This window comes from Manacus candei, unplaced genomic scaffold, assembly GCF_025592945.1.
Source record: "Manacus candei isolate 608988 ecotype Guabito, Panama unplaced genomic scaffold, ASM2559294v1 h1tg000159l, whole genome shotgun sequence".
NCBI classification, from domain to species: domain Eukaryota; kingdom Metazoa; phylum Chordata; class Aves; order Passeriformes; family Pipridae; genus Manacus; species Manacus candei.
This window is the reverse complement of record NW_026138207.1, coordinates 2,135,994-2,161,230: the sequence shown is the minus strand read 5'-3', so window position 1 is coordinate 2,161,230 and position 25,237 is coordinate 2,135,994. Positions and strand designations below refer to the sequence as shown.

Genomic DNA, 25,237 nt, shown 5'->3' with positions numbered 1-25,237 from the left:
CCCTTTAAGTGCCTTGTGCAAAGACTGAAACCATCTTTTCAAACAAATGACTGTCTCCACTTCCCTTAACCCATCTCATTTTCCAGTATAAAGCAATACCCATCATTTTCCTACTATAAAAATCATCCCACTCCCCTATTTCAGGCAGCATCAACCACATAAAAGTCCCTATGATGCACACTTATCACAAATTTCAAGTCTATTCAGATAAATCATGCATGTAGAAAATATTTTACTTAATTTATACAGTTTCTAGTGTTTCTTTCTTTCTTTGCTCTCTTCATATTCCGTCTTCAATCTCTTCCATTTCTTACATTACCTGAGCAGGTCAGGTTACCAAAGAAGTGAACATTCCTCAGTGCAACAGTTAAGATCCTTCTTCTCAGCCCTATAAACATTCCCATTTTGTCTCCAAGCATGAATTTACTACTATAAAAGGCCAATGAAAAAGCTCTTTCAAGACAGTATAAGAACTATTGCAGAGATTATTATTTATAAGAAAGGCAAAAAATTAAAGCAATTTACCTTCTTAATCTCACAGCCCACATATTAGATGAAATGTAACACTTCATAGGGTAGGGGGAAAAATCATGGTTTAATTACAGCAATGTAGCATAAACGCCTTAGTAGTCGATACCAGGATATTATTGTGACATCTAAACTAAATTTGAGTTCTCCACAGACATCATAAACAGACACTCTAAATTCCCTAAATGATTGACATTAAGAAGGTTTATACAAAAGCAGTCAGTTGTTCAATCTTTAAGACGTCATGACACGGTGAGACAAACACACATACATCAGTATAGTACAGCGAAATGTTATGCTACATTTTGGACAGTTCAGAACTGAAAGTGCTTCACATCTATAGGACAAGAAATGGCTTCATCTCCTCATCCCTAAATGATGAGAGCAAACAAATAACCCTTTAATAGGTTAAATAAACAGTGCCCCATTTATCCATGCTTATATAAAGTTTCCAACAATTCAGAAGGTCCATGGTGACATTTACAATTTATATACAGTGTAACAAATTGTCAATGGAAAAAGCTTCAGATACTCCTTGGTTCCCAAAAGCCTGAAGGTGCTGTCTGCACTAGAGGCAAAAGCTATCTGCAATATTAGGTTGGTTTTCTTCCCACCTCCCCTCCCCCTTTTTTGTTTTTTGTGTGTTTTTTTTTAAATGAAAATTAGTCATCCCAATCCATCTTGAATAAAGTCAGTCCCTAAGTCCTGGGCGTATTTTACAACTGCTTAATCCCAGTGTTTAAGGCATGTTCATTAGATGTCAGTAGAGGGGTACTGTCAGAAATTATAATAATCACAGGCACTAAGAGTCAGTAGATTTACATAGCAACACCACTCTTCACAATACAAGGTAAAACAAATTGTCATGATGGAAGTTTTTCCTGAGTAAATTTGCTAAATACTGGTAAGGTTAGTGTTTTCCTTTTATACATCTTCCTCTGGAATGTCCTTTCGCATATGCTCAGCTGAAAATTAAAGTTTGCTCTGCAAATTTGCCTGAATGTCAGAAAGTAAAAATGTTAGCAAAATTCTAATTATATCAGCATTCCCAAATCTAAATATGGTCAAGATACTATGAATTTGCATGGTTTAGTATCACTTAGCTTTCAGCAAGAGTATTTCCTAAATGTGAAGATAAATATAAATGCCAATCCACACTTTTGTGCAACTGCAAACATCAAGAAAAGATTTTGGTATAGAGAATTAAAATAAGTTTAAAGTTCTGTGAATATATGTAACTCTGATAATGTTGACATTTTTCATTTTCTCCTCCTTTAGGATTAAAGGAAAACATTTTTAAATTGCAGGAACACAAAATACCTACAAATATATTCAGCTTTTTAAAACAGACAACTTGTCTATTCAGATTATCAAGTATCCATTGCCACAGAATTGTTTCACAAGTATGCAATAACTGACATAATTTCCTATTTAAAAAAGCTGTTCTTGGTTGAAAAAAGTGGATAGCTTTAAAAATAGATTTTCCAAAAGATTCAAAATGTGCATGACAGTTCTTACAACCCTAATCACCCTTGCTCCAACTTACTAAAGTTCATATAAACACTTGCTCAAGTCTGAGCATTACATTTAACAGGAGTTAAAGGGCACTAGAAAATCAGGATTGCAAAAGGTGCGACTCAGGTCTGTGCTATACCTGTACTTCTGACCGTCAGCTGAATCAAAACCCCTCAAAAAACTGCACCATCTGGAGTTGAACCCAAAGTTTGATGAAGTCTATGAAAAAAAATGAGCTTTAATGGGATTATTATTTTAAGTGCTCCATTTTAAGCTCACCATTTGCAGTGATGTAGCATCTCCTATTTCAAATACAAGAAACTGCAGTAATTGCACCTATCAGACTTGGGAATTAATGTTCCTTTACGTATTTTCAAATCTGTCAGCAGTGCAAAGTAAAAATTACAGTATGATTTAAAAGAAAAAAAAATCTTATTTTCATATTTCTTTCCATTTGAATCCTAGTAGGACAGAAACCAGCAACATGCTGAGAAAATAGGGTAGGAAAGAAATGAGTGCTTCCACAGTATGGGAACTCCAGAGAGTCTTATAGTGGTATAAAAACAAAGCTCTGAATGAAATTTGGTCTAGCCTGTGTGTCTTATGCACAAAGGTTAGCTAAAATTTAACTGCTGTGACCATAAAATATAAATAGCAATGATTTATTCACAAAATTCTGGATTAGATTGATTTTTTTTTTTTAACAAACAGTATGATCCATTAAATTATCAGCCAGTTGTATGTTTAAGCACAACAATAGAAAATGTAGTACACAAACACCTAAAAATCACAGTCATAAAAAGCAGGCAAGTACATCAGTCTTCTGGTGGCCAAAGCACAACAGATTAGTCTGCCAAACAAGTGTATGTGAATGTAAGTTGTGGACATTAGTTTTGTTAAAAATTGTTTCTACTGTCAATAAACAATTTTCTGTACTTTAATACTGTTCTTAAGGAATTGTAAACTGTTTGAAAATGTATGGACAGACAAGTAACAGTCAAGGATTTAAATATAGTGGTCAATAGGAAAAACAGGGGTTTAAATTTGCATGTGTGATGAGTGGGTAATTTGGAACTAATTCATAATTCATACCATTCTTAGGTAAGACAGTACTGCCATCATTTCTAACACTTGTGACCATTGTAGTAACAAGAGAAAAAACCCCAAACATATCAGCCCTGATACATCAATCACATATGCATTCAAAATTACAGCTATTTACATGAAAAATATATATTTAATTAAAAAGCCACTGAAAAACATGGACTTTTAGTCAGGTGCTGCACTTTCTGCAAATGAGGTAATTTAGATGCAAACAAATTAAGTTTAGTAGAGTTCAGGATCCATGGTCTCCACACTTAAAGCACAGATTGCTTCAGAAAATGGCTTGACTGTTTCTGTATGCTCAGAGGAAGAAATCACTAGATCCAGTTAAATCCTGCTTTGTAGTGTTCTTGATGCAACACTGACTAATGTCAGAAGGCTTCCCAGCTCAGTTTTACAACTGGTCTTTCAATAGAAAGAAAAAGGGGGGGACAAAAAAGAAAAAAATTAGTTATAAGTTGGTTTCATCCCAAGATGGATCATTCATGTTCTTTAGGACTTTTCTAACAAGCTTCTCCAAGTCCTTGCGAGCTCTTTGTTCCTCTTCTAATGATTTCTTCATCTTTTTGTTATCCTGTTTAACAGAGATAAAAATATTACTAGTTTGTTTTCAGGGCTTTTGACAGATCTTTTCTTAGTACACATACATTGTCAATTACAAACTCTGAAGGTTCTTCTCAGTAAAACAGATATTAGCTGTTCAAAAGCAAAACTTGTATTAAAACTTCTCAAGTTACATACACATATTTTCACTCAATGGAACAAAACCCACAAAATGGAAACTGAGCTACTTCCTATTCATACTTAGGGGCCCTTTATAACAAAAGTGCTAGTCACAGATGGTCAATAATCTTGAATCTGTTCAAATCTAATCAATGAGGAGTAGAATATATCTGTTGCTAATAGAGAAAGGAAATGGAACAATAAGCAGACTAAATATCTCCTCTAAGAGCCTCCTGTGATTTTAACTAGTTTCACAATCTCAGAAAAGCTTCTTAAAACTTAATGCAAATTGACTTGCTTCATTAAGAACATAAATAGTTGAAAAGAGTATCCTGAAAACCATTACACTCTCTGGAAAGTGTTTCTGTGACTAAATTTTAAACCAGATTGATGACTACCAGCAGTCTAAGAGAAGCCTGAATTTCAAGGAACACCATCACTCTGTTTGTACATTAACAAGAGAGTTCTCACTATTTAGTGCCATCAGGCAATATTGAAATAAATGAACAACAGGACTGTAAGGATGTTACTGACCAATCCACAGGAATGCTTACACCATTTAATTCTGTACAGGCCAAGGTGATGCTGGCAACAGTAAGGAAGCAACCAGAACATAACGCTGAAATAAGGCTCCAAGACAAGCCTACTGGTGTTTAACAAATGCAGGCCTGCAATTCAGGGGTCCCACTGAGGAGGCAACATCAGCTCTTATTTACAGACATTTCCAGAAATAGGATGTGATCACAGAATCATAGAATATGCTGAGCTAGAAGGAACTCATTGGGATCACAGAGTCCAACTCCTGGCCCTGTGCAGGATACCCCAAGCATAACACCATGTGCCTGAGAGCACTGTCCAAATGTTTCCTGAACTCTGTCAGGCTTGGTGTTGTGACCATTCCCCTTAAGACCCTGTTCCAGTCCTTAACCACACTGTCGGTGAAAAACCTTTTCCTGATACCTGACCTAAACCTCTCAACTCAGCTCCACACCATTTCCTTGAGTCCTGTCACTGGTCACGAGAGTGAAGAGATCAGTACCTGCACCTCAAAGTCCCCTCGTGAGGATGCTGAAGACCACAATGAGGTCTCTCCTCAGTCTCCTCCAGGCTGAACAAACTCAGTTGCACCTCATAAGGCTTCCCCTCCAGACCCTTCACCATACTCGTGGCCCTCTTTTGGATGCCCTCTAATAGCTTAATGTCTTTCTTAAATTGTGGTGCTCAAAACTGCACACGATACTCAAGGTGAGGCTGCACCAGCACAGAGGAAGAGTGAAACAATCACTTCCTTTGACCAGCTGGTGATGCTTTGTCTGATGCCTCCCAGGACACGGTTGACCCTCCTGGCTGCCAGGGACTCATAATCAGCTTGCCATCGACCAGTTCCCTCAGGCTCCTCTCCAGCTTCTCCTTCTCTAGTCTATACACACAACCAGGGTCTGTCACTTCATTAACTCCATTCCCTCTTCAAGTTGAGAAACTCAGAAATTTCATTGTTTTCCTGTAGGTACAGATTTAATGTATTAAGTCTGCCAATTCAGGTCTGTACTATTCAAGTGTAGTGTCTGTGGAGCAAGAGCTATGAATAACCTCTGGAAGGTGCTATGGGAGGGATCCCACTTGGCAGCCTGGTGTCTACACCAAGCAGGGTGCTATGTAGTCCCAGAGAGCCTTTATCCATAAAGGCTTTGCTCACTTGGGACCCTGCCACCTCAGAGGTTATTTCTGCCACTTCTCTGGTTGGCAGCATCACAGCAGTGGACCAACAAATGCTTCTAAGCTGAGAGTCCCAAAAGCCAAGAAAATGAATTTAAAGGTTTTAATATGTCTTGGCTTTGGAAGATGTTAGATACTCAAGACCATCTGTTTGGAAAGGCACAGGAAAAGAGAGCTATTGCTTGAAGCTCAGGTGAAGGTGACTTTCTCATTAAGGGTCACAGAGATGTGCAGAGCCTCAGTGAGGCTGCACATTTATTCTTTGTACAAAATCAGTCAGGCCATGGGAGTATTCATGGACTATTACTGCTGCTTGTGTCACATGAATTGTATTTTTAGAAAGACTGTCAAAATTGAATCCAACCTGGGATACTCATGCTTATTATGCTGAACCAGTAGAATTTAAGTATGCAAGACATCAACTGTCTATTGCAAAGAACATGCATGACAACCTTAGAAATACTGGGCATGCTTACAGATGGGCAAAGAATTTGGATTCATGTTTATAGCCCAAAACCGAAAGAAATTTTAATACAAATCCTTTTTAATTAACACAGGAATTTTATCCAAGTTCCTGAGTCAGACTGGTTAAGGTCAGTTGGCAAATTCATACACTGGAGAGCGAGGAAAATTCAGTGCTTTTTTCACCTATACATTAAGCAAAGACTATATGTGGCAGCATTAACATAGTTTAAACAAGCTGTGTCCTGACAAGAAGATGGTATTTTTAACATCTCATTTTAGACACTTAAAACAAGTGACAAAGCAGCACCCAGAGCTAACTTGAAACCCTCATCTAAAAAGGTCACATGATAGGCACTGAAAAGAACACTCCTCTCTAGAAATGAGAGGTTTTAAGAACTGATTTGTAAGAGATGTTCAGGTTACTGTAGGATTGTTAATGAAGGCCTAAATAGATCTAGACACTTATACTACTAAAATGATACATTCTAGAGCAAATACTATTTCTCAGCCTCTATAAGCTTACTTTGCTGGTGATACAGCAGAACTGAATTTGCTTAATGCTTCTGCTATTTCACAGTTTGCAATATCCAAGAATAGCTTAGTAATTCACCTCAGAGAAACAACACTTAACACTACTCTCAAAGGACTGATGACAACCACAATAGAGGGTACCTTTCCTCAAACGATATTTTACTTTTAAAATAATCCAAAATTCAAGTTCATGCCTGTCAAAGTGAATAAACTTACAATCCGTATTTGTTTTTACAATAAGCCTTCCATCTTTTCGTTCTCTGTGTTATAAATGTAGCAAGTTACCAACCTGTCTTAACTCCTGTACTTCATCCTTTAATGCATATACTGTGTCAACAAGGCTTCTAAAACGAAAAAGGAACATGATCTGTTATAACAGTTTCCAGAAATACATGACTAAATTTATTATTAGACAAAACTGCTAAATGAAATGCAATTTAAAAAAAACAACCTATAAACCAAAACCCCACAGCTAGTTGCTAATTTCAAACCTGTGTTAAAAACAAACAAACAAACAACCCCTATCTCTTATCCCAATTTATATTCAGTAAGGCAAGGACATGTTACCACCTTCTGTGACAGGAAACTCCTCTCCAGCACTTACAGACCAATACTAGTTTCTGTATTCCAGCTTTCTAGAACAAAACTGTAGTTTCATTTCCAACATACACCTTACCAAAAAAGTAGAACGATGCCACACACTAATTAGAAAGATGACAGCAGTTTAATATTGAAATCTGACAGCACCTGGAAAAATTATTTTTAAGTGAAACATTTCACTTCTTGACATGAGTGGAGTAAGTTGCACAGCATATACAAAGAAACCAGATATTTAAATGAAGGCCAACTAAAGGACTGGTAGGATACTCAGCTCTGTTCCCTACTACGAACATACCATACACACACTATTATAATGGGAGCCAGGAGGAAGAAGAGTGAAAAGTTCACTACTTTAATCTATCAATCATTAAATATTTTCTTACTTCTCTTCTATAACAGTCTGACCATTACTTTTAGTTTCTTCTACAATAATTTTTTCTTCTTCTGGAAGCAGGACTTGAGGAGCTGATTCTTTACGGGAACCTGTTGTAAAAATAAATTACAAAATGAGCAAATCACAAACATTGTTGGGGCCTTTTAAAGATCATTCTTTCATTTGCTGCATGATACACCTGCAGAAACAAGGTATACCACTTCCCATTTCCCCCTTCCCTCCACAAACAAAAGTTACTGACACATTTTTTACATTTGAAACCACAGCCTTAAAACAACAAAAAAATTGTTTGACACTCCTACTGCACTGCTGACAACTCCCATGTCATCGACAGGGGTGCTACACCATTCAACAAACAGTGCACTATTCAACCATCAGTAAAAGCTATACAAATTCACAATGGCAGACTGAGAAAGAGATAGCTGTGTTTAAATAACCATGATTTAAGCCTCAAGGACAGATTCTGATGTCACACTGATACAAATCCAAGAAACAGTTCAGCTCTAAACCTATTACTCTGTCACTGAGAAGCAGAATAGTGGTATCAAACGACACAGCAGTGAGGGGACAAAAGTTAAAACCCCTTTCCCTGAAATACTATAAGCACTACACTTCTGTGTGTGTGAACAACACATAAATACACTTACAGATAGTGTTTTAGTCCTATAATAAATTCCTATTAAATGAAATACACTCTTTGTATTTAATAAATGTTTTTAAAAGCATCTCAGTTTGATGATAAAAGCTAAGAACATTCAAAAATCTTCAAAACATTTTCCACACTCATTACAATTTATAACATCAAGGTAAAACACACAGATTAGAAAAAATTAGTTATGATTGGAAAAATCTAATCTCAGATATGTGCATTCATTCATACATAAAGTATGTATTCTAGAAACTTTACTTAATTAGGCTGCAACAAGTTACAAGTGGTTGTTTTTTTTTAAGAAGGTCTGTAAATAAATTGGTGTCTAATCATTTATTCAGAATTCAAACACTGCAGATAAGGCATTAAAGTTCTTGCACATTTTAAATAAGATATCAGTTTTAACAAACAGGGTACATTTGCCTACCAATTCATTTTAATGAACTTTCATTAACGAGGAACATCTCATCCACTTTGAACTGATAATCTGGTATTACAGAGCACAGGCCTGTCCAGAGAAATCAGTTGCTGAACAGCTGCTTTGTGATAACAGTTCTTTTCTTTTATGGTTCATGATAAAATACATAATCTAAACAAATAAAAAATGGAATAAATCACAGTCATTACAAAATACTAACTTCCCAAACAGCTGTAGTCTTCAGTTTTGAGCAATGATCTTGTAGGGACTGTACCTTAGCTCTATATGTTAAAATTATTTTAACTATTTTAACAAACAATGACAAATGTCTAATGAAGAAAACAGTTTCCTTAAGCTTACAGTAAATATCTAATGTATCAGTATGTGATTGCCAAAATTATATAGAATAAAGGTAACTGAAGATTTGAAAAAGAATCTTGTCCTTGAAAGCTGTAAGTTCTTATGGAGTGAAGAAATCTTTTAAGGGTTAATACACTTCCACTCCCACTTATTTGCCAGGAAGAAACAACCTATAAAACAAACATATCCAAACTCGGCAAGGAACTCAAGGCCACTTCCCTGTTTGCGCTGTCAATCTCTAATTGTAAAAAGCTCTCTCATGTTTATTTCAGTTAACTAGTTACTGCTCTGCTTTATTAGCCTAACAGGTAACATACAACACTGAGTTAAACCTTATATTAGGAATTAGTTTGGCAGCAGCTGCTACCAGATCACTACATTCTGGGTCTCCGTATCAACGTGGAGCACCTCAGCTCAGCACACACCAAGGGAGACACAGACCAAAGGAACAGAACTGTCACGTGTTTCTCACCCGTGACTCCCTTCAACCAAAAGGAGCATGCATTATCATTCTCTCTGTACGGAGCTGCATCCAACTGTCTGCCTGGGCAGAGTAACAAGGGTCCTTGCAAAGTAGAAATAGTGTGGAGTAGACAGCTTGGAAAAAAAAATGTCCCATACATGTTATACACACACATGCACGTAAAAGAGACGTCTACATCAGCATATCCTGATGTATGTATGGCAGAGCATAGCAAACATCTAATATTACTGAGACATAGAAAGCAGTTCACCAATATTATACACACAAGGAAACCCCATGCTACACATATACACACAATGGAAAACTGCTGCTGTGAACGCTGACCTTCCTGTGCCATAAAACATTAACTGCCATGGAACTCAAGACATCAAAACTTTCACTCTTGGCTGCATTGCTCCAATACCCTCAGTCATACAACTCTTACTTGTATCTCAGATCTTTGCTGCTCACACAGTTTGTACTTATGCAAAAACCCACACACTTGCTTCTTAATCTTGGTTTGCTTTTGTGAGCTTCAGTGGGTTTTTCTTTATTGTTGTTGACCTTTTCTTCCTAAACCCCACAAGTGCTTGCTGAGTATCACAGGTACAAACACACAGTGCATCTAGCCTGTCACAAAGGACCCTGTAATCAAATGAGTATGTGCACAGTAACAGACTTGAGATGTCAAGTTCTAAAGACAGAAAGAAGCTATTTCAATATCCTGCTTTTATGCACCATTTATGTCAGCAGCTTTTCTTTTTTTAACATGCATTTTCTGGCAATTACATATCCAGCAGTAACTTCAAGCAGAGTTACCTCATCACTGGTACTCAGGAATATTCCCTAAACTGCACCTTGTGCCTCCACCTTTATGCCTATTCTCTGTGTAACCATTTCTCTCCACAAAAGCTACAGCTTTAGGACATGAAGAGAGTGTTGTGTTACAGTACAGTGGGTATTTCACATTGGGTTGTACTAAAAGCATTGTCTAGGAAGTTCCTGCAGCTCAGATAATTCCAAACACCTTTGAGACATACTCCACATTTTCATGAAGTAGGGTAGAAGAATCAAGTTACTTCAGTTTGTCATGCCACCCCTCAAGCCTAAGCATCCAAGTTTCTGAATTTTATTGAGAGATACTACTAGGTCTCACTCAAAGTCAAACAGGCCAAATGATTATATTTAAATTGACTTCCAACAATTCTGTCCCTAAATCACCTTAAGACAAAATAACCAAAAGTACTAGTTGAACGTTTTTGGGTTTGTTCAGTTTTTTGGTTTTTTTTTTTTAAAGATGGGCATCCCCTACCCCAAGCTGTACAAAACAGGGTTTCATTTGGTTTTCTTTTTTTTTTTTTTGGGGGGGGGGGTGGGCTGGAGGGGTATTGGGGGAAGTAAGGTAGATGGGAGAAGAAAAGATGTTTGGCAAACCCAAACAATTACTTCAAGAATAATGAACAAATATTAAGGCCAAGTAAGTTGCCATAACTTGTCAATGGGGAACTCCTAAATCCAGGGTCTTGGAAGAACAAGTGCACTATTTAGAAATCTGTTGAATAATTAAGGTAAATAACTGACCACTATAATCAAGATTCAACTAAGTTTCCATCAATTAAATTCCATCACAAAAATAAAGGTATTTATCAATACCTCTCAGTCCTAGAATGGAGAATAAAGAATTACAATGCTTTTTGACAATACTCTGCCCTAAATTATAGGTTAGCAAATTTAGCCTCCAGATTAAAACCAGTAACAACACAGCCCACCCAGCACTCAGATCAGGGCTACAGACCTTAGCAACACCCTCTGCATAATGTGGTGCAACATCTGAAATACAAGAATAAGCCTGTGGATAACAGCCCCCTGCTTTCAGTGTCTGATGTCCTTTCCAGCCGAATCAATTAGACAAAAACAAGCAAGCAGTTCTGACCATTTCTGGAAAAAAAAGGAAAGCTGAAACCTGTTCTGATATTTACATGGCTGAAAGACTTCATGACAGAAGTTCACTTTATACCTGTCTGAAACAGGTAGAATGTCACTCCTAGCCCTGGAGTATGGTCTTAACACCAAAACAGAAAGATACTACAGAGATTGAATGCCACAGAGGTTCTCAGTGATGTCTGTTTGCAATCATAACTCACAATCCCAGCCTTTCATTCCCTCTCCTCTAAAGGAGCTTGACCACTTTAAAGAATGGTTGATACAGAAGTACAGAATGTTTGGGTTGGAAGGGACCTTAACAAGCTGACAGAAAACAAGTTTCAGAAGGAGCTGTACTGGTAAACAGTCTGGTCCTTTGTCTGAATCATTTAGCAGACACATGTGAAGAGAGTCCAGAAATTTTGCAGGAGGGAGATAAGAAAAGGGGGATGGAATTCAGATACCTTTTCACTTTAACCGGATATTAAGTCTCTGCCTATGTTCCAAGACCTCGTCTGTCCAAGAACCAGTGAAGCCAACAGTAAAATGGAGGTGGGTATTCACATCACCTACTTAAAGCAGCTAATTTCAAGGCCTCAGTTAAAAGCCAGCTCTCTCCAGTCAATCAAGAACAGTTTTCCTTCCTCCAGCTGGCCAGCTGGAGGAGATGGCTCATAGTCATAGAAGACTGAGTGTCCTAATTTAAGCTATGGAAGTTAGATGTGTGGTGATGGTTGTTAATTTCAAGAAGTGCACAGCATAATCTGAGGTCAGCAGCAACTTCTCTGTTGCACAGCTTTTTTAAGTATTGCTCTTTTCTTCACCTCTTCATACCTTTACCATGATTAGGACAGGTAAGAAGGGGAACAAGGTAGGGATAAAGGTAAAATTAGCAACAGTACTTGTAAATATACAATTCTGGTTTTCATCTACTTTATTAGGCTCTCTTTGCAAGCTAAGAAGCTCTCAGAAATTGAATTTGCTTGAGTTTCAAAGACAGAAGCATGACTTGCTACTGAAAAATCAAGTGTGTGCATATAAAACTGTTTAGATCTACCATTAGCCACTGGCATGTACAGTCATGTACACTTCCTACTGAAACAAACATCAGACAAAAAAAAAAATTACCTGTCACTTACAACATTGCATTTGTTATATTAAGGATGTTAAAGTGGATGAGCAGACCTACCAAATTAATCCTCTCTTTTTTTTACGAATTTTTCATGAGGTCCTAATAAAAAGGATCCTAAAAATGGTGCTCCCAGAGTCTGTGTGTGTTGAGATTTAATTACTGGAAAAAACAATCCTTCATGCTACAGATCTGCCAAAATCAAAAGGGTGCCCTTTAATATCTTTGTACAGAAAAAAGAAATCAGAATCCAAATATCAGACTAAACTTTAGTTCACTGTATAAAATACACCACTGTTTCCAAATTCTTGGGAATAATAAAAAAGGTTTGGGCATGAAGTTGTTTTTTGTTTGTTTTAACTAACAGTGACACAAAAACAGGAAAAAACTCCACATGACTCAGATGACTGATCTGGGCAGTTTATAGCAATATGCTTTGATGAGTGAAATGGAAATAATTAAAGTGGACCAAAACACAACTTGGTATGCAAGTGTTAGTCACATAAGAACAGAATGCATAGCTTAAACAGACACAAATACACCACCTGAAGAAGTGGGATATTTCTAAAGACAGCATTTATAAAGAGTCATCCCACTAAACTTCCTGTATTTCACTAACCAACACAAAAACTTCCAGCCAGAGGGCTGCAGGACTAAAACTAGAATTGCCACAATCCTAGCAAAATAATGTTATGACCTCCTAGTAGAAAGAAGCGATCATTTCATTTATACTGATGTAAACATTTTAGTATGTATATTAGTTTATAATTTTATTTAAATTCACTCATATATGAGCATCTTTTAAGTAGAAAGACTAAAGATAACTCTTACTTTAAAAAGAGAAACACTGTAATATTAAATCTTGGAAACATGTAAGTTATTTAAACGATTAGCATATTAATAAAATTTTAGTCTGGTAACAAGACCTGCAGAGATTGTTTCAGTAATTCAGCCAGTGTTTTTACTGAGAATACACCAATCCAAAAAAAATCCCCAAAAAAACCCAAAAAACCCAAATCAAAAAAAGAAGAAAATAAAATCAATTTAAGGAGAAAGGGGGGCAACAGAGAAACATTCTATAGATGTTATTTAAAAAAGAGAAGATATAGAAGAATACATACTTCACATTACATTGAATTTCTTGTAGGTGTCAACTACATTAAACAAAGATTACACAGTTATGTCAAAAAAGGTCTTTCACTTCAGCATTTGATTCCTCTGGGAAGAAGGAAGGAAGAGAAAGGAGGTATGGGGAGAAGAGAATGTGTTAAGTTACAAGTTATGCTGTCCTTTCCCCTGTGTAATAATTAAATATTAAAGTCACAGTCTAGCAAATGGAAAATTTATTTCAACTGTACATAACAGATGTTCTTTTTATAGAAAACAAAACACTTAATTGATATATGCAACCACAAACAATATGCATACTGTACAGTACAATGCAACATTCAGATATACATCCATTTTGCATTTTCAAAAGGCAGTCACCTACTAAAGATGGCTTCTCCCATTCACAAATGAAGTGCACAATATATATTATTTTTTCTATGTTTTACGTCACTATATACACATTACTGTGTTTTGGCAAGATTATGCAAAACACCCAATTAATATTGGTTGGTTTCAATTTATGGTAAATACTAATTTATGGAAACACTGCATAAGCCATGTGAAGAGGGGCTGACAATGGCTTGAACCTACCTTCCAATTCAGATTCTCCATCCTTCCAGTGTATTTGTAACTGTACACATACAATTTACAGAATTGCATAAACATAAGGTACTGTTATTACCATGACTGAAGTTCCACAAAAATAGAAACACTGAACCTTCGGACTGAATACCACCATTTCCACATTTGCCTTTTTTGTTTGTTTGTTTTAAGCATTTTGCATTAATACTCCTGATCAGTTCACAATAGCTTACAGCCTGTAACACTGAAGACATAGAATGGTTTTAAATGTGCTATGATGTTAATATGAGGATAGACAATATGAGAGATCCTAATTATGATAATACTTAATGACTTAAATGCTACAATAATTAATGGTGGTAAACTGTCAAAGCTTTGGTGCATATAAAGTCAGTAAAATCTTCATATCTGGATAGCAAACCTTTCTGTGTGATAAGGAAATTTCAAGTGCAACAAGTGTATTACAAACTCATATTTACACTATATAACATGAAACAGACATAAAGGAATTATCATTTATCCAGTGCAGAAAACATTATTTAACTAGAACACCACAGCATAAGAAACAGGGCAAAAATCCATACTTTCCATATATGTTATTAAAAAAAAAAAACAAACAGCAAAACCAACACAAACCAACAAAACAAAAACTGACTGAAAGGAAGAGGGGAGTGAAGTGTGTTACAAATGCGCGTGAAATGGCATGGAGCACACATACTTATCTCGTTTCTCTAAGCAACACTCCTCCATTTAAAAAAAGATTCAACATACAGAAGTTCCTGGTCAACACATAAATACATGACCAGTAGTAAAACATAGCCCTGAAAACTCTCCTTAGTAAGCACCACTGCTTTTGTCAGTCACATTACTGAATGCCAACAATAGTAAGAGAGGATAAAACACATCATCAAACAAGACTGAATGAAGATCTGAAGACATGAGTTGCTTTGAAATATCTTGTCCACACTGACCACCTTCTGGAACCATGCATGCCTATTACTAACAATTACTAGCAATTACTAACAACTACTAGCAATTACTAACTTTCTGATCGTGTAACCTGCAGAAAGGTATCGATTATCTTCTAAACAGTGTGATCAAGTTGCCAGGCTGCAGTTAATTGCATTATGATTATTCTGAACTTGTTCACAGAGTAATATCTGAACTCTGGATAACATGTTTATGTGAAAAGGGTAAGGGAGTTGCACTTGGGAACCCTAGTGAAACTGAGAACTGTTTCTGATCTCTCATCACGTTCATCATACTTTTCCCTAATGCTAAAAAAGATTTAGAAAACAAGTAATTTTTGTTTTGATGCCAATTACTTTAGCAACAAGACAGAACACATACACACACACTTCACCCCAGCAGTGCCCCTGGTGCAGGTTTGAGACCTTCAGCTGTGCACAGCATATCACAGTTCTCTGAAAAGCCAACACGACTGTAAGTGAAGAGCTGCTGTGAAAACAAACCTGCTCATGAGAGAAGTTACAAGACACAATAAAATCTGTCATGGACATGCTCCAAACAGTACAACCCAAAAGCCAAGCATTCTATTATTCAGAACTTCAAACAAGCCAATTTGATTACAGTTGTACCTAGAGTTTCAGATGCTGAACACTGGAGCCTCCATCAGGGGAACCATTTTCATCTCGTCTTTTGAAGAAGAATGGTCAATTGAGAGTTGGCAGCTGTGTATTTTAACAGGCAAGTAAACATCTAAACCCTGCTTTCTGCCACGCTACTGCATACAGTAAAGTGACAGTATGACCACAGGTAACATGAGATTATCAAAACACTGCATGTAATGAGCATGGACTGCCAGGTTTTCATGACAATTGCCAGACTGGGGTGGGGGGAGAGCAGTGAGGTCCTTCATATAAACGTTTTAAGCAATGAGGAAAAGACAGCACCATAAAACCAGAATTTTTTATGGATTAGCAAATGCTCTTCCAGACAAATAGGCCAGATACGTGAATATCTGAATGATTTTACAGCTCTTGTACCGCTTATTTCTAAGCTGCATTTTTCTTACTCTACCAGCTTTGTATTTTGTTAATAATATGTAGAAAATCCAACCACTACCACTAAGGTATTTCCATATAGCTGGCACTCAGCTCACAAACCAGTATGGTTTCAGTACAAAATATAAAAATGTGCTGTATCTAAAATAAAAAAGGAAACAAAGGACCTGTTACTACACTGACCAAGTCAAAAGAAAAAAAAGACCATTCAGAACTACAAATTAACATCTGTCAGTTAAAAAAGCCCTCAAGAAATAGCATCCTTAACAGGATATACACTTTTTAGAAAGACTTATTTGTATGTGTATTGAATTGGCAATAGAGCCATCCACCAGGTATAACTGAAGTTTCAGGAGCTCCCTCAGAAGTTGTTAAAATATCACATTAAAGAGACAAGGAACAGCAAGAAAACATCTAAGAAAAGCAGGCTGTGATACAACAAGCATTTGTTAAGAAAAAGCTCAGAAGTGCATTAGTTCTGGTGAGAGATATATGAGCAACAGCTCTTACGAGATGTAGACCCCATTCTGTAACTATGGGCTGTCCATATACTGTCATAGTCAGAGTCTTCTGAGAGGTCTGAAGGCTCCAAACGAGAAAGACTACTGCGACGACCCAAGGAGTCTAGACTTGATTGGTCATCATCAGCCAAGACGTGATTATGCATCAGGTCAGTGCCTTGCCATGCTAAGGATGTATAGGTGAAATGAAATGGTGGATGTGGATAGGCAGAGGTGGGATGAGGAGGAGAACGTAAGGAATAGCCACAACCAAACACATGAAATAAAAGCAAAAAGGTGATGGGAAGAGAAGGAAAAGAGAAAATATTGTTAAAAAGGCACCAAAGTTGTTGTTTTTTTCTTATTTTTTTTTCAAATTTGTTTGGGGTTTAGGTATAAATTACACTCAGCATATAATAATGTTTGAACCATTACAATACAATTTTGAAGTGACTTTTAAGCTTCTACTCTCAGTTGAGAATTTCGAATAACAAAATTTTTTGAAGAGGAAGTTAGGTTCTTTTGAAATACAGTGTCAGTTCTGGTCTGGGGGGGGGGTGACTGGGCACAGAACAATAAACACAGTAAGCCAGCATGATCCAGTGCTGATGTGAAAAGCAATAGCCCCTTCCCCATCAGATATCTGTACCTCCATCCTTTCCCTCCCTTGTAATGACACAATCTTTTGTACAGTTGCTTCGTGAGCCAGGTAAGGAAACACCTTCTGATGAAAGAATCTTTTGTAGGGTTAGTTTTTTCAAGCAGGTAATTTTTTCCACCAGCTCACGACACAGTCACAGAAGTGCTTGTGTCACCACCGTGAAGAGGAAAATGCAGGGGAAAAAAAAGCAAAGGTTCTCATGCAGAGCACGGCTGCTGACTTCTACATCAGCAGCAACATCTTGCACCCACTGAAGGGGACTGCCAAAGTATAGGTTTTCCGTGCCTGTACCCCTTGTTGTTTGTTAAACCATGTGATAAATTTACTCACAGAACAACAGGGCCAAGAGGCTAACAGCAGTACTGCCTAGCCCGTTCCGACCCCTCACACACCTCTTCCTAACACACCTCTATCTGAATCTACCTTCCCAATTAAATACTTTAGATCTTTGGGGTAGTCTAAGGACCCTTTTTTAATTTGTAAAGGCCTGGCAATATCCAAGGACTGAAACATGTAAGTGGGTGTGCTTTTGCAATACACATGATATTGCAAAAGATTTTAAGTCTTCATTTGAAGTAGAAACGCAAAACAAACTCAGTATTCAAGAAGCACGAGAAAGTAAAACTTGGCTCTTTCACTTCCATCTGTCTCCCCAAATTAAACCCCACATCTTTCCCACCCAAAGAACTGAAAAAAAGTTGCTCTGCTACCTCTAATGCCACACCTTACTAGCGTGCACTGGTGCCACAGCTCTGCTGAACTGACGCTGCCAAAAGCAGCACCCCTTGGGCTTTGGATTAAGGTGCAGGTAGGAGAATTGCCCAGGAGTGCTGTGAGGGACAGGCAGAATATTAACATGGAAGTAAAAATGGAGTGTGTAAAACAACAGCATACTTCATGGATGACAGGCAACTCTCTCATTCTATTATTCTACACTGATTACTGCTCCTACAGAAGCAATTCCAGGTTGATTGGTTCTTTCCCCGTTTCCAATTCCAGTCTACAAACCGGTTTTCTGAAACCTAAAGTCTTAGACAACAACACTATTCTTTTCAAACAAAGCAGCTGTGTGCTTATCAATAAAAAAAACTTGTTTCTTGCTGCAACTAAGAGCAAATAAAAACTGTCAACTTCTGATGTATGCAATGATACCCACAGCAATATGTATATTTCTTAAATATACATAGAAAGGAAAAAATAGGCAAGCAAAAAAAAAAACATATCCATTTTATATCTGCACACACCCCCTACTATGCAAGTGCAAATGTTTTCCCAACCATTTCTTGTCACATTATCCTTGGAAATAATAAATAGATTATAGTTCAGGCATTTAAACAGCAATCATCTATTTAATTTTGTTTGGAACAACAGTATATCTTCAGAACTTTGATTACGTTCATTTCCTTTTATCCAAATTAACTGTACAAATTAAGTGTACAAACACTACTGTAATGACTACAGGGCTATAAAATAGATTAGTATTAATAAAAAAATAGTAATAGTAGTTAATTTTATCACCTTGGAGTTCATCAAGACAGAAAAATTAAAAGGAAGGCTTTTGCTGTTACTTCAAAAGTTTCTACAGTCTGTAGAAATGTACAAACTGACAACAGCCATATTCCCACTTTAACTTACATAGGAATACAAAGTAGTTGCATTCTTTTCAAGGTGATAATAGTAAGAGGACACATATTAGTGTCATCCATCTTAGTTCATCCATGAACTAAGTTTGCAATTGCATTTTGAGGCTTCTCAACTGTCAGCATAAAGTGCTTTTGCTTGGAAGCAAAATGGGCCCAGAGTACTGTAGACAGCAGTAAGAGTGATTAATACTGCAAGTTGAAACAGCTTTAGTGGACAGGAAGTTATGATGTCCACTGTCCTAGTTCCTGACTACAGCAAAACCAGCCAAGTACTTCAAGATCATTATACTGTGTTCCAAGGATCTCTGAATTAAATCAGTATTCGACAGTGCAAAAAGGAACAAAGCCAACAGCATTTTCTCCTCCCTCGTGTAAATGGAACACATGCTGGTGGACTCCCCTGCTTTGTGCAACGTTTTACTTACAATACAGAGGAACTCCACATGGCAACCTTGATTTGGATTAAATGAAGTAGGACCCCAGAGGCACGTTACACGTTTTCAATATGCTAGGTATTGATCTGAGAAACTAAAAATGGCTTTAAGCAACACGCATAGCTGAGAACAACTTCTCCTGAAATTATGAGACGGGGTTAAAATTTGTAGTTAATACTAAAAACAACTAGTGGCAGTAAAATTAAAGAAATTTTTATAAGTCTAGGTTACTTTTCCATAGAGAAAGTCTTTGTTAAATAGAACACAACAAAGATACAGTCCTCCAAAATTATTATGACTTCTTCATTCCTCATCTCTACTTAACCAGCTTCTTGAAATTTAATCAAAAGCATACTGTTTAACTGTCATATTCAGTTCACACACCTCTCATTCACTAGTGAAGGTTTAGTACAATTTTAAACCATGACAAGTTTGGGTTTCTGTTGTTCTGGATTATTTTTAAATACTGACAGAATAACAGTCTCTAACCATGCTCCTTGGCATCCAATACATAAACATTTGGCACTGATGTTAAGCCAGAAACAGGTTATTATTTCTTGCAGGTCCAGCTTGATATTTGCAAAGGCCTGAGGACACACAACACTCTTTTTGCAAACTATGTAATTTGTGTTTTAGATAGCCATTTCTACCCATTTGACTACTTTCTAACTTACTTGAATTTAGTGTTTGACGTGTTTTGGCACTTGTGCAATATGCTTCAATGACTTTAAGAATCTGAGCATCTTCTTCTAAAGCAGCTGTACCTAGAATCAATGGGAAAAAGCAGAATTTTAAACATGGTCATATTTCCTAATACAGAGAAGTCTTTGCAAATCACTACATTTCCAAAGTTCAGCCTAATCAACCCTTGAAAATTCTCTTAATCACACTATTTTAACTGAACCTCAACAAACTAAAGTAATAGTTTTAAAAGATAAATACTATTTTGAAATGCTTAGAAAAAAGTCAGAGTAATCACCCTCACATTCAGGAAATTTTCTGAGCATCTGAAATTGCACAGAATGGGTTTTGAAGTATAAACACTCTGCCTCTAAAACAGTCACTACACTGAAAAAAACCTGTATGGTCTAGTTATTATTTATGCATACAATTTCATCTGCATATTACTTTATTATTTAATCAAAGAAATCAAGGAACAGAGTATTAATTCAAAGAAGACACTGAAAACTTCTGGTGTTTGCGTGTGTACATATATATATATATATATCCCTTTCAACAGTTCACACTATTGAAAATGAAACTCAGAATTAACAGCATAATTTCAGTACAATTTCAGTCCAGTGTGCAGTAGGAAAGATGCCACTATCATATATCTGTGTAAAGTAATTAAACTTATCACACTTCAACATAGAATCAGCACTACTGAAAAATATCTAACTATTCAAGCTTAACATGGCAAAATTTTCCTAAAGGTAGAGCTCCACATCAAATCTTCTCCTGGGGCAAGTCAGTAAAAATACTTGCAACAGAGTGAAATTCCAATCAATCTGAATCTAGAGGTACCTCTGCCATTAGTTTAGATGGAACCAGAAGTCTACAAGCAAGGCAAGACAATCTGTTGTTTCAAAAGCATTTTTCCTGTTTACCTTCTTGAAAAAAAATAGGTTTGAACATTTTCTGCTACATGAATCTGAACGACTTTCAACATCAAAATGTGTAGTTGCGTTCTCTGTCAGCCAATGCATCCTGTTAGTTTTTGTGATTTGTTATCACCAGAACAAAGTCAACTGTCCAAACATTTGTCAGGATTAGCTGTCAAGCAAACTTCTGAAGAAATTATCTTGACCTGATATAATTCTCCTAGAGTTTAAGAGTTGCAGGTAGTCCAAAGTGTAGGCTATTCCTCTTTCAGGCAAGAAGAATAATTGGATTTTGTAGTTAGAATGCAGCAGCATTATTATGATTATTACAGTAGCAGGACAAATATTTCACTTCTGAAATGAGTATTGTGAGGCACTCAATTAGAACACCTTACTTCTTTTGTTTTGTCTGTTATAATGCTAATTTGACACAGCAGTTCTCAAAACATAGGCCATAAATCCCTCAGATTCCAGAAAAGATAAGTAATAAAACCCAAACCTCTCTATCAGTATGCTTTAAGTTCAATGGAAGTTCCTCCATGGAAAACTTTTACAGCTCCACAAAAAAGCTGAAAAAGCTGAATGAGCACTAGCAGAAGCTTCTAATTACTAGGAATCTGTAAGGATTTTTGTAAGTAACACTCTTGGAGTTAAAGTTACCTTTAAGTCAAAGAATACCTTTTATTGAAAGTTATCTCCTACATACAAAATACTGTATTAATTTAATTAGGAGTAGAACAATATATTTGCAAGCCACAGATTCCCTCCTTCCCCCAAATAAGAACTCCTAACTCCTCCCACTGTGTTCTTTAATAATTGCTAAGTCAGCAAGTTGACAGCTTTACCACTATCATTACAACTACTGAATCTCCATTCTCCAACATCTGAAATGATACTGTACTATAGTACTTTCATTTTTTCCTCAACAGATACTTTCCTTTAAGGATAAAACATCCCAAAATAAAATAGCCACTTGCACATCCATGAAGAGGATCATTCTATTCAGTACCATAACCTTTACCATATGAAATTCAAAGCACATTCAGAAAGACTAACACCTTAGACAAACCAACAGTGTCCTGAGGAAAACCTTTCACTCTCCAACCCTCCATAAGCCAATAAGAGACAATTGTCACCATAAGACACTTTATGCACCCCATACTCAAGGCACAACTCTGTCTTAAAAAGCACATGAGCAAAGGACAAAGAAGCAAAAGCTACAGTAAAGATCTGGCCAACAAAATACCCTGTCTTTGATGCAAGTAATTGGATTATTCAATCACACAAATTTCTACACAAGAATTACAGTGGTGTCACTGACAACTAAGTGGACACCGTGTTTGCTTGATAACATTAATCCCAGAATATACCAAGTTGGAAGGAACCCATCAGGATCATCAAGTCCAACTCCTAGCCCTGCACAGGACCATTCCCAAGAGTCACCACATATGTAAGAACATTATCCAAACACTTCTTGAACTCTGTCAGGCTTGGTGCTGCGACCACTTCCCTGGGGAGCCTGTTCCAGTGCCCAACCACCCTCTGGGTGAAGAATCTTTTTCTAATATCCAACATAAACCTGCCCTGACACAACTTCAGGCCATTCCGTCAGGTCTTGTCACTGGTCACCAGAGAGAAAAGATCAGTGCCTGCCCCTCTCTTCCTCTCATGAGGAAATTGCAGACTGCAATGAGGTCTCCCCTCAGTCTCCTCTTCTCCAGGTTGAACAGACCAAGTGACCTCAGCTGCTCCTCACACGGCTTCCCCTCAAGGCCCTTCACCATCTTCGTTGCCTTCCTTTGGACACTCTCTAACAGCTTAACATCTTTCCTGTATTACAGTGCACACAATGTTCAAGGTGAGGCTGCCCCAGTGCAGAGCAGAGCGGGACAATCCCCTCCCTCGACTGGCTGGCGATGCTTTGCCTGATGCCCCCCCCAGACAGGGCTGGCCCTCCTGGCTGCCAGGACACTGCTGACTTATATTCAACTTGTCATTGACCAGGACTCCCAGGTCCCTTTCCATGGCACTGCTTTCCAGCATCTCACTCCCCAGTCTGTACCTACATCTGAGGTTGCCCCACCCCAGGTGCAGAATCTGGCACCTCCCCTTGTTGAACTTCATCTGGTTGGTGATTGCAGAGTCCTCTAATTTGTTGAGGTCTCTCTGCAGGACCTCCACGCCTTTGAGGGAGTCAACAGCTCTGAGTTTTCTGTTGCCTGCAAACTTGCTCAGTATCTCTTCCAGTCCTGCAATGTTCTCTCCACTCCAAAATATCCAAGCATCCAGATCTTGACCCTTCTCTTTTCCTGTACATTCACCAGAGTCTCTCAGTTTAGTGTTGTTCTTCTGACTTCAAGTAGTCTAAAGCTCTGCAATTTCTTTAGCTACAGATGAGCAAATTACCTTATTTATAGAAGGTTAGAAAAGACTGTTGGATCTCAGAAATGACCATGGAAGTAACTCATCTCTGACTCAGTAGCAATAACTAGCCTTCCAAAACCAAGCTCAGCAGAAGCTCCTACCATAATCAATTTAAGAACATAGCTACAAAGTATTCTGCAAGAGTGGTACAGAATCTTCAAACTGTTGTTTACAGTATTAAAAGTCAGGTTTACCTTACTGAACTTTACATGACTCTACCTTCAACCTCACTTCCTGCTAATAAACAGGTAGAAATAGGCACTTCACAAGCATACATCCACTGTATCAGTGGATCCTAATCAGTAAAGCACTAGAAAATAACTAATGCCATTGTAGCATAAGCACCTAAAATGAATAAAACAAACTATCCTCTGGAGATACGTACCCCTCTCCCCTGACACGAGAGAGGAAATTAGATTTGCTTACACTGTACACCTAACTTTCACAGAATTTGAACTGATGTTAATTCCAGCACTTGTATTATGCAGACATTTGTTCAAATCTCTCTTACTTTTTCTCAGAGCAAACTCTTCATCTGATGGCTTCCGTTCTGGCTTGCGTTTGGGAAGCAGCTTTTTCATGGTTTTAGGGCTTTTACTGAGATCCTGTATGGGGAAAATAAAAAGAGTAGAGTTTCTATACAATATTTCAAAAGTTTAACTTTTAAGTTGCATACCGAAGTTACTAACTAAAAACCTTTTAACAGCACCAAAACTAAGTTTTTAAATATTTTTTGCCACCTTCAAGTTGCCTGAATTGGCTGATTTCCACTCTACCCTTCCTCCAACTATACACGAAGTCAGGTATTTTATATGTTCTAATAACAGAAATATATAGAAAAGCTGCTGCAAAAGCACACAGGCTGTTTGGGAGCTAGAGTGAAGGGAAGAGGTAGGAATACATTAATACAGGTTTTTTTCCTGAACTATTGAAGAGACATGATCCATTTCACTTGTCTACTTAGAAGCAGGTAAAAATTGACCTAACAAGGAAGCTTGGCAGGTAGTATACTCTTCAAAGCCAAAATTTGTAAAAGTTTAGGTCTGTTCTTACAAAGCCCTACAGCAAAAAAAAAACCAAAAAGCAAAAGAATGAAAACCCAAACCATCCAACCAACCAAAAAAACCCCAGCAGCATTTCTGCTCAAATATGCTGGTCTACCCCTTACCCTAAGGACCCAAGACATCTTCTACGAAAATAAAGAACAGGAAAGTAAAAGGTGAATGATCAGGACAGATCAAAGAAAATGAGGATAGGTTTTGAGCATCATTGTATGCTAAATATTGTAAAGATGATAAAATTTTAATATATCAGATAATTTAGTAGCCTACACATGAAAGCATGAAAGTATTTTAAGTTAAATAACAAAAAGAGCATACAGTACAGCCAAAGTAATACAGTCAAACAGACGAACCTCTTGTAGCAACCAAACTACAATACTAATCTTGCAATGCAGAGCACTTTATCACTTTTTCCTTGTTGTTTAGGGGATTTACAAAAGAAAATAAAAGTGTCACACACAGCCATCACAAAACAAAAGCAAACAAACAAACAAAACAAAAAGCCACAAACAAACAAAACAAAAGAACCAAACCCCACAATAACAAAAACACAGCCAGGCCTTGCTGGGACACAGTGTTTAGGCTACAGTTTCTATGAATCTGAAATTCAGATATCTGCAAAATAAAATTTTGCTGTCAGCATCTCATACTTGCAGAATAAAATGTTCTTAGGTATAAG

General features: G+C 37.2%; 1 protein-coding gene across 7 annotated transcripts in view; it reads right to left on the bottom strand.

Annotated features, from left to right (window-relative positions):
- Positions 1–467: 467 nt before the first annotated feature.
- ARHGEF7 (Rho guanine nucleotide exchange factor 7) overlaps positions 468–25,237 on the bottom strand; it is a 126,118-nt gene continuing 101,348 nt past the window's right edge. For 3 of the 7 annotated variants that reach the window (XM_051772825.1, XM_051772826.1, XM_051772827.1), the window contains 6 exons: positions 24,009–24,102; positions 20,147–20,236; positions 16,745–16,921; positions 7,566–7,665; positions 6,872–6,926; positions 577–3,721 (listed from right to left, as the gene is read on the bottom strand). In XM_051772825.1, coding sequence (XP_051628785.1) covers positions 3,599–3,721; positions 6,872–6,926; positions 7,566–7,665; positions 16,745–16,921; positions 20,147–20,236; positions 24,009–24,102 — 639 coding nt within the window. In that variant the 3' untranslated portion in view covers positions 577–3,598. Of the gene's footprint in view, positions 3,722–6,871; positions 6,927–7,565; positions 7,666–15,808; positions 16,922–20,146; positions 20,237–24,008; positions 24,103–25,237 lie in introns of those variants that run through there. The other 4 variants (XM_051772822.1, XM_051772823.1, XM_051772824.1 and 1 more) reach the window with 4 other exon arrangements.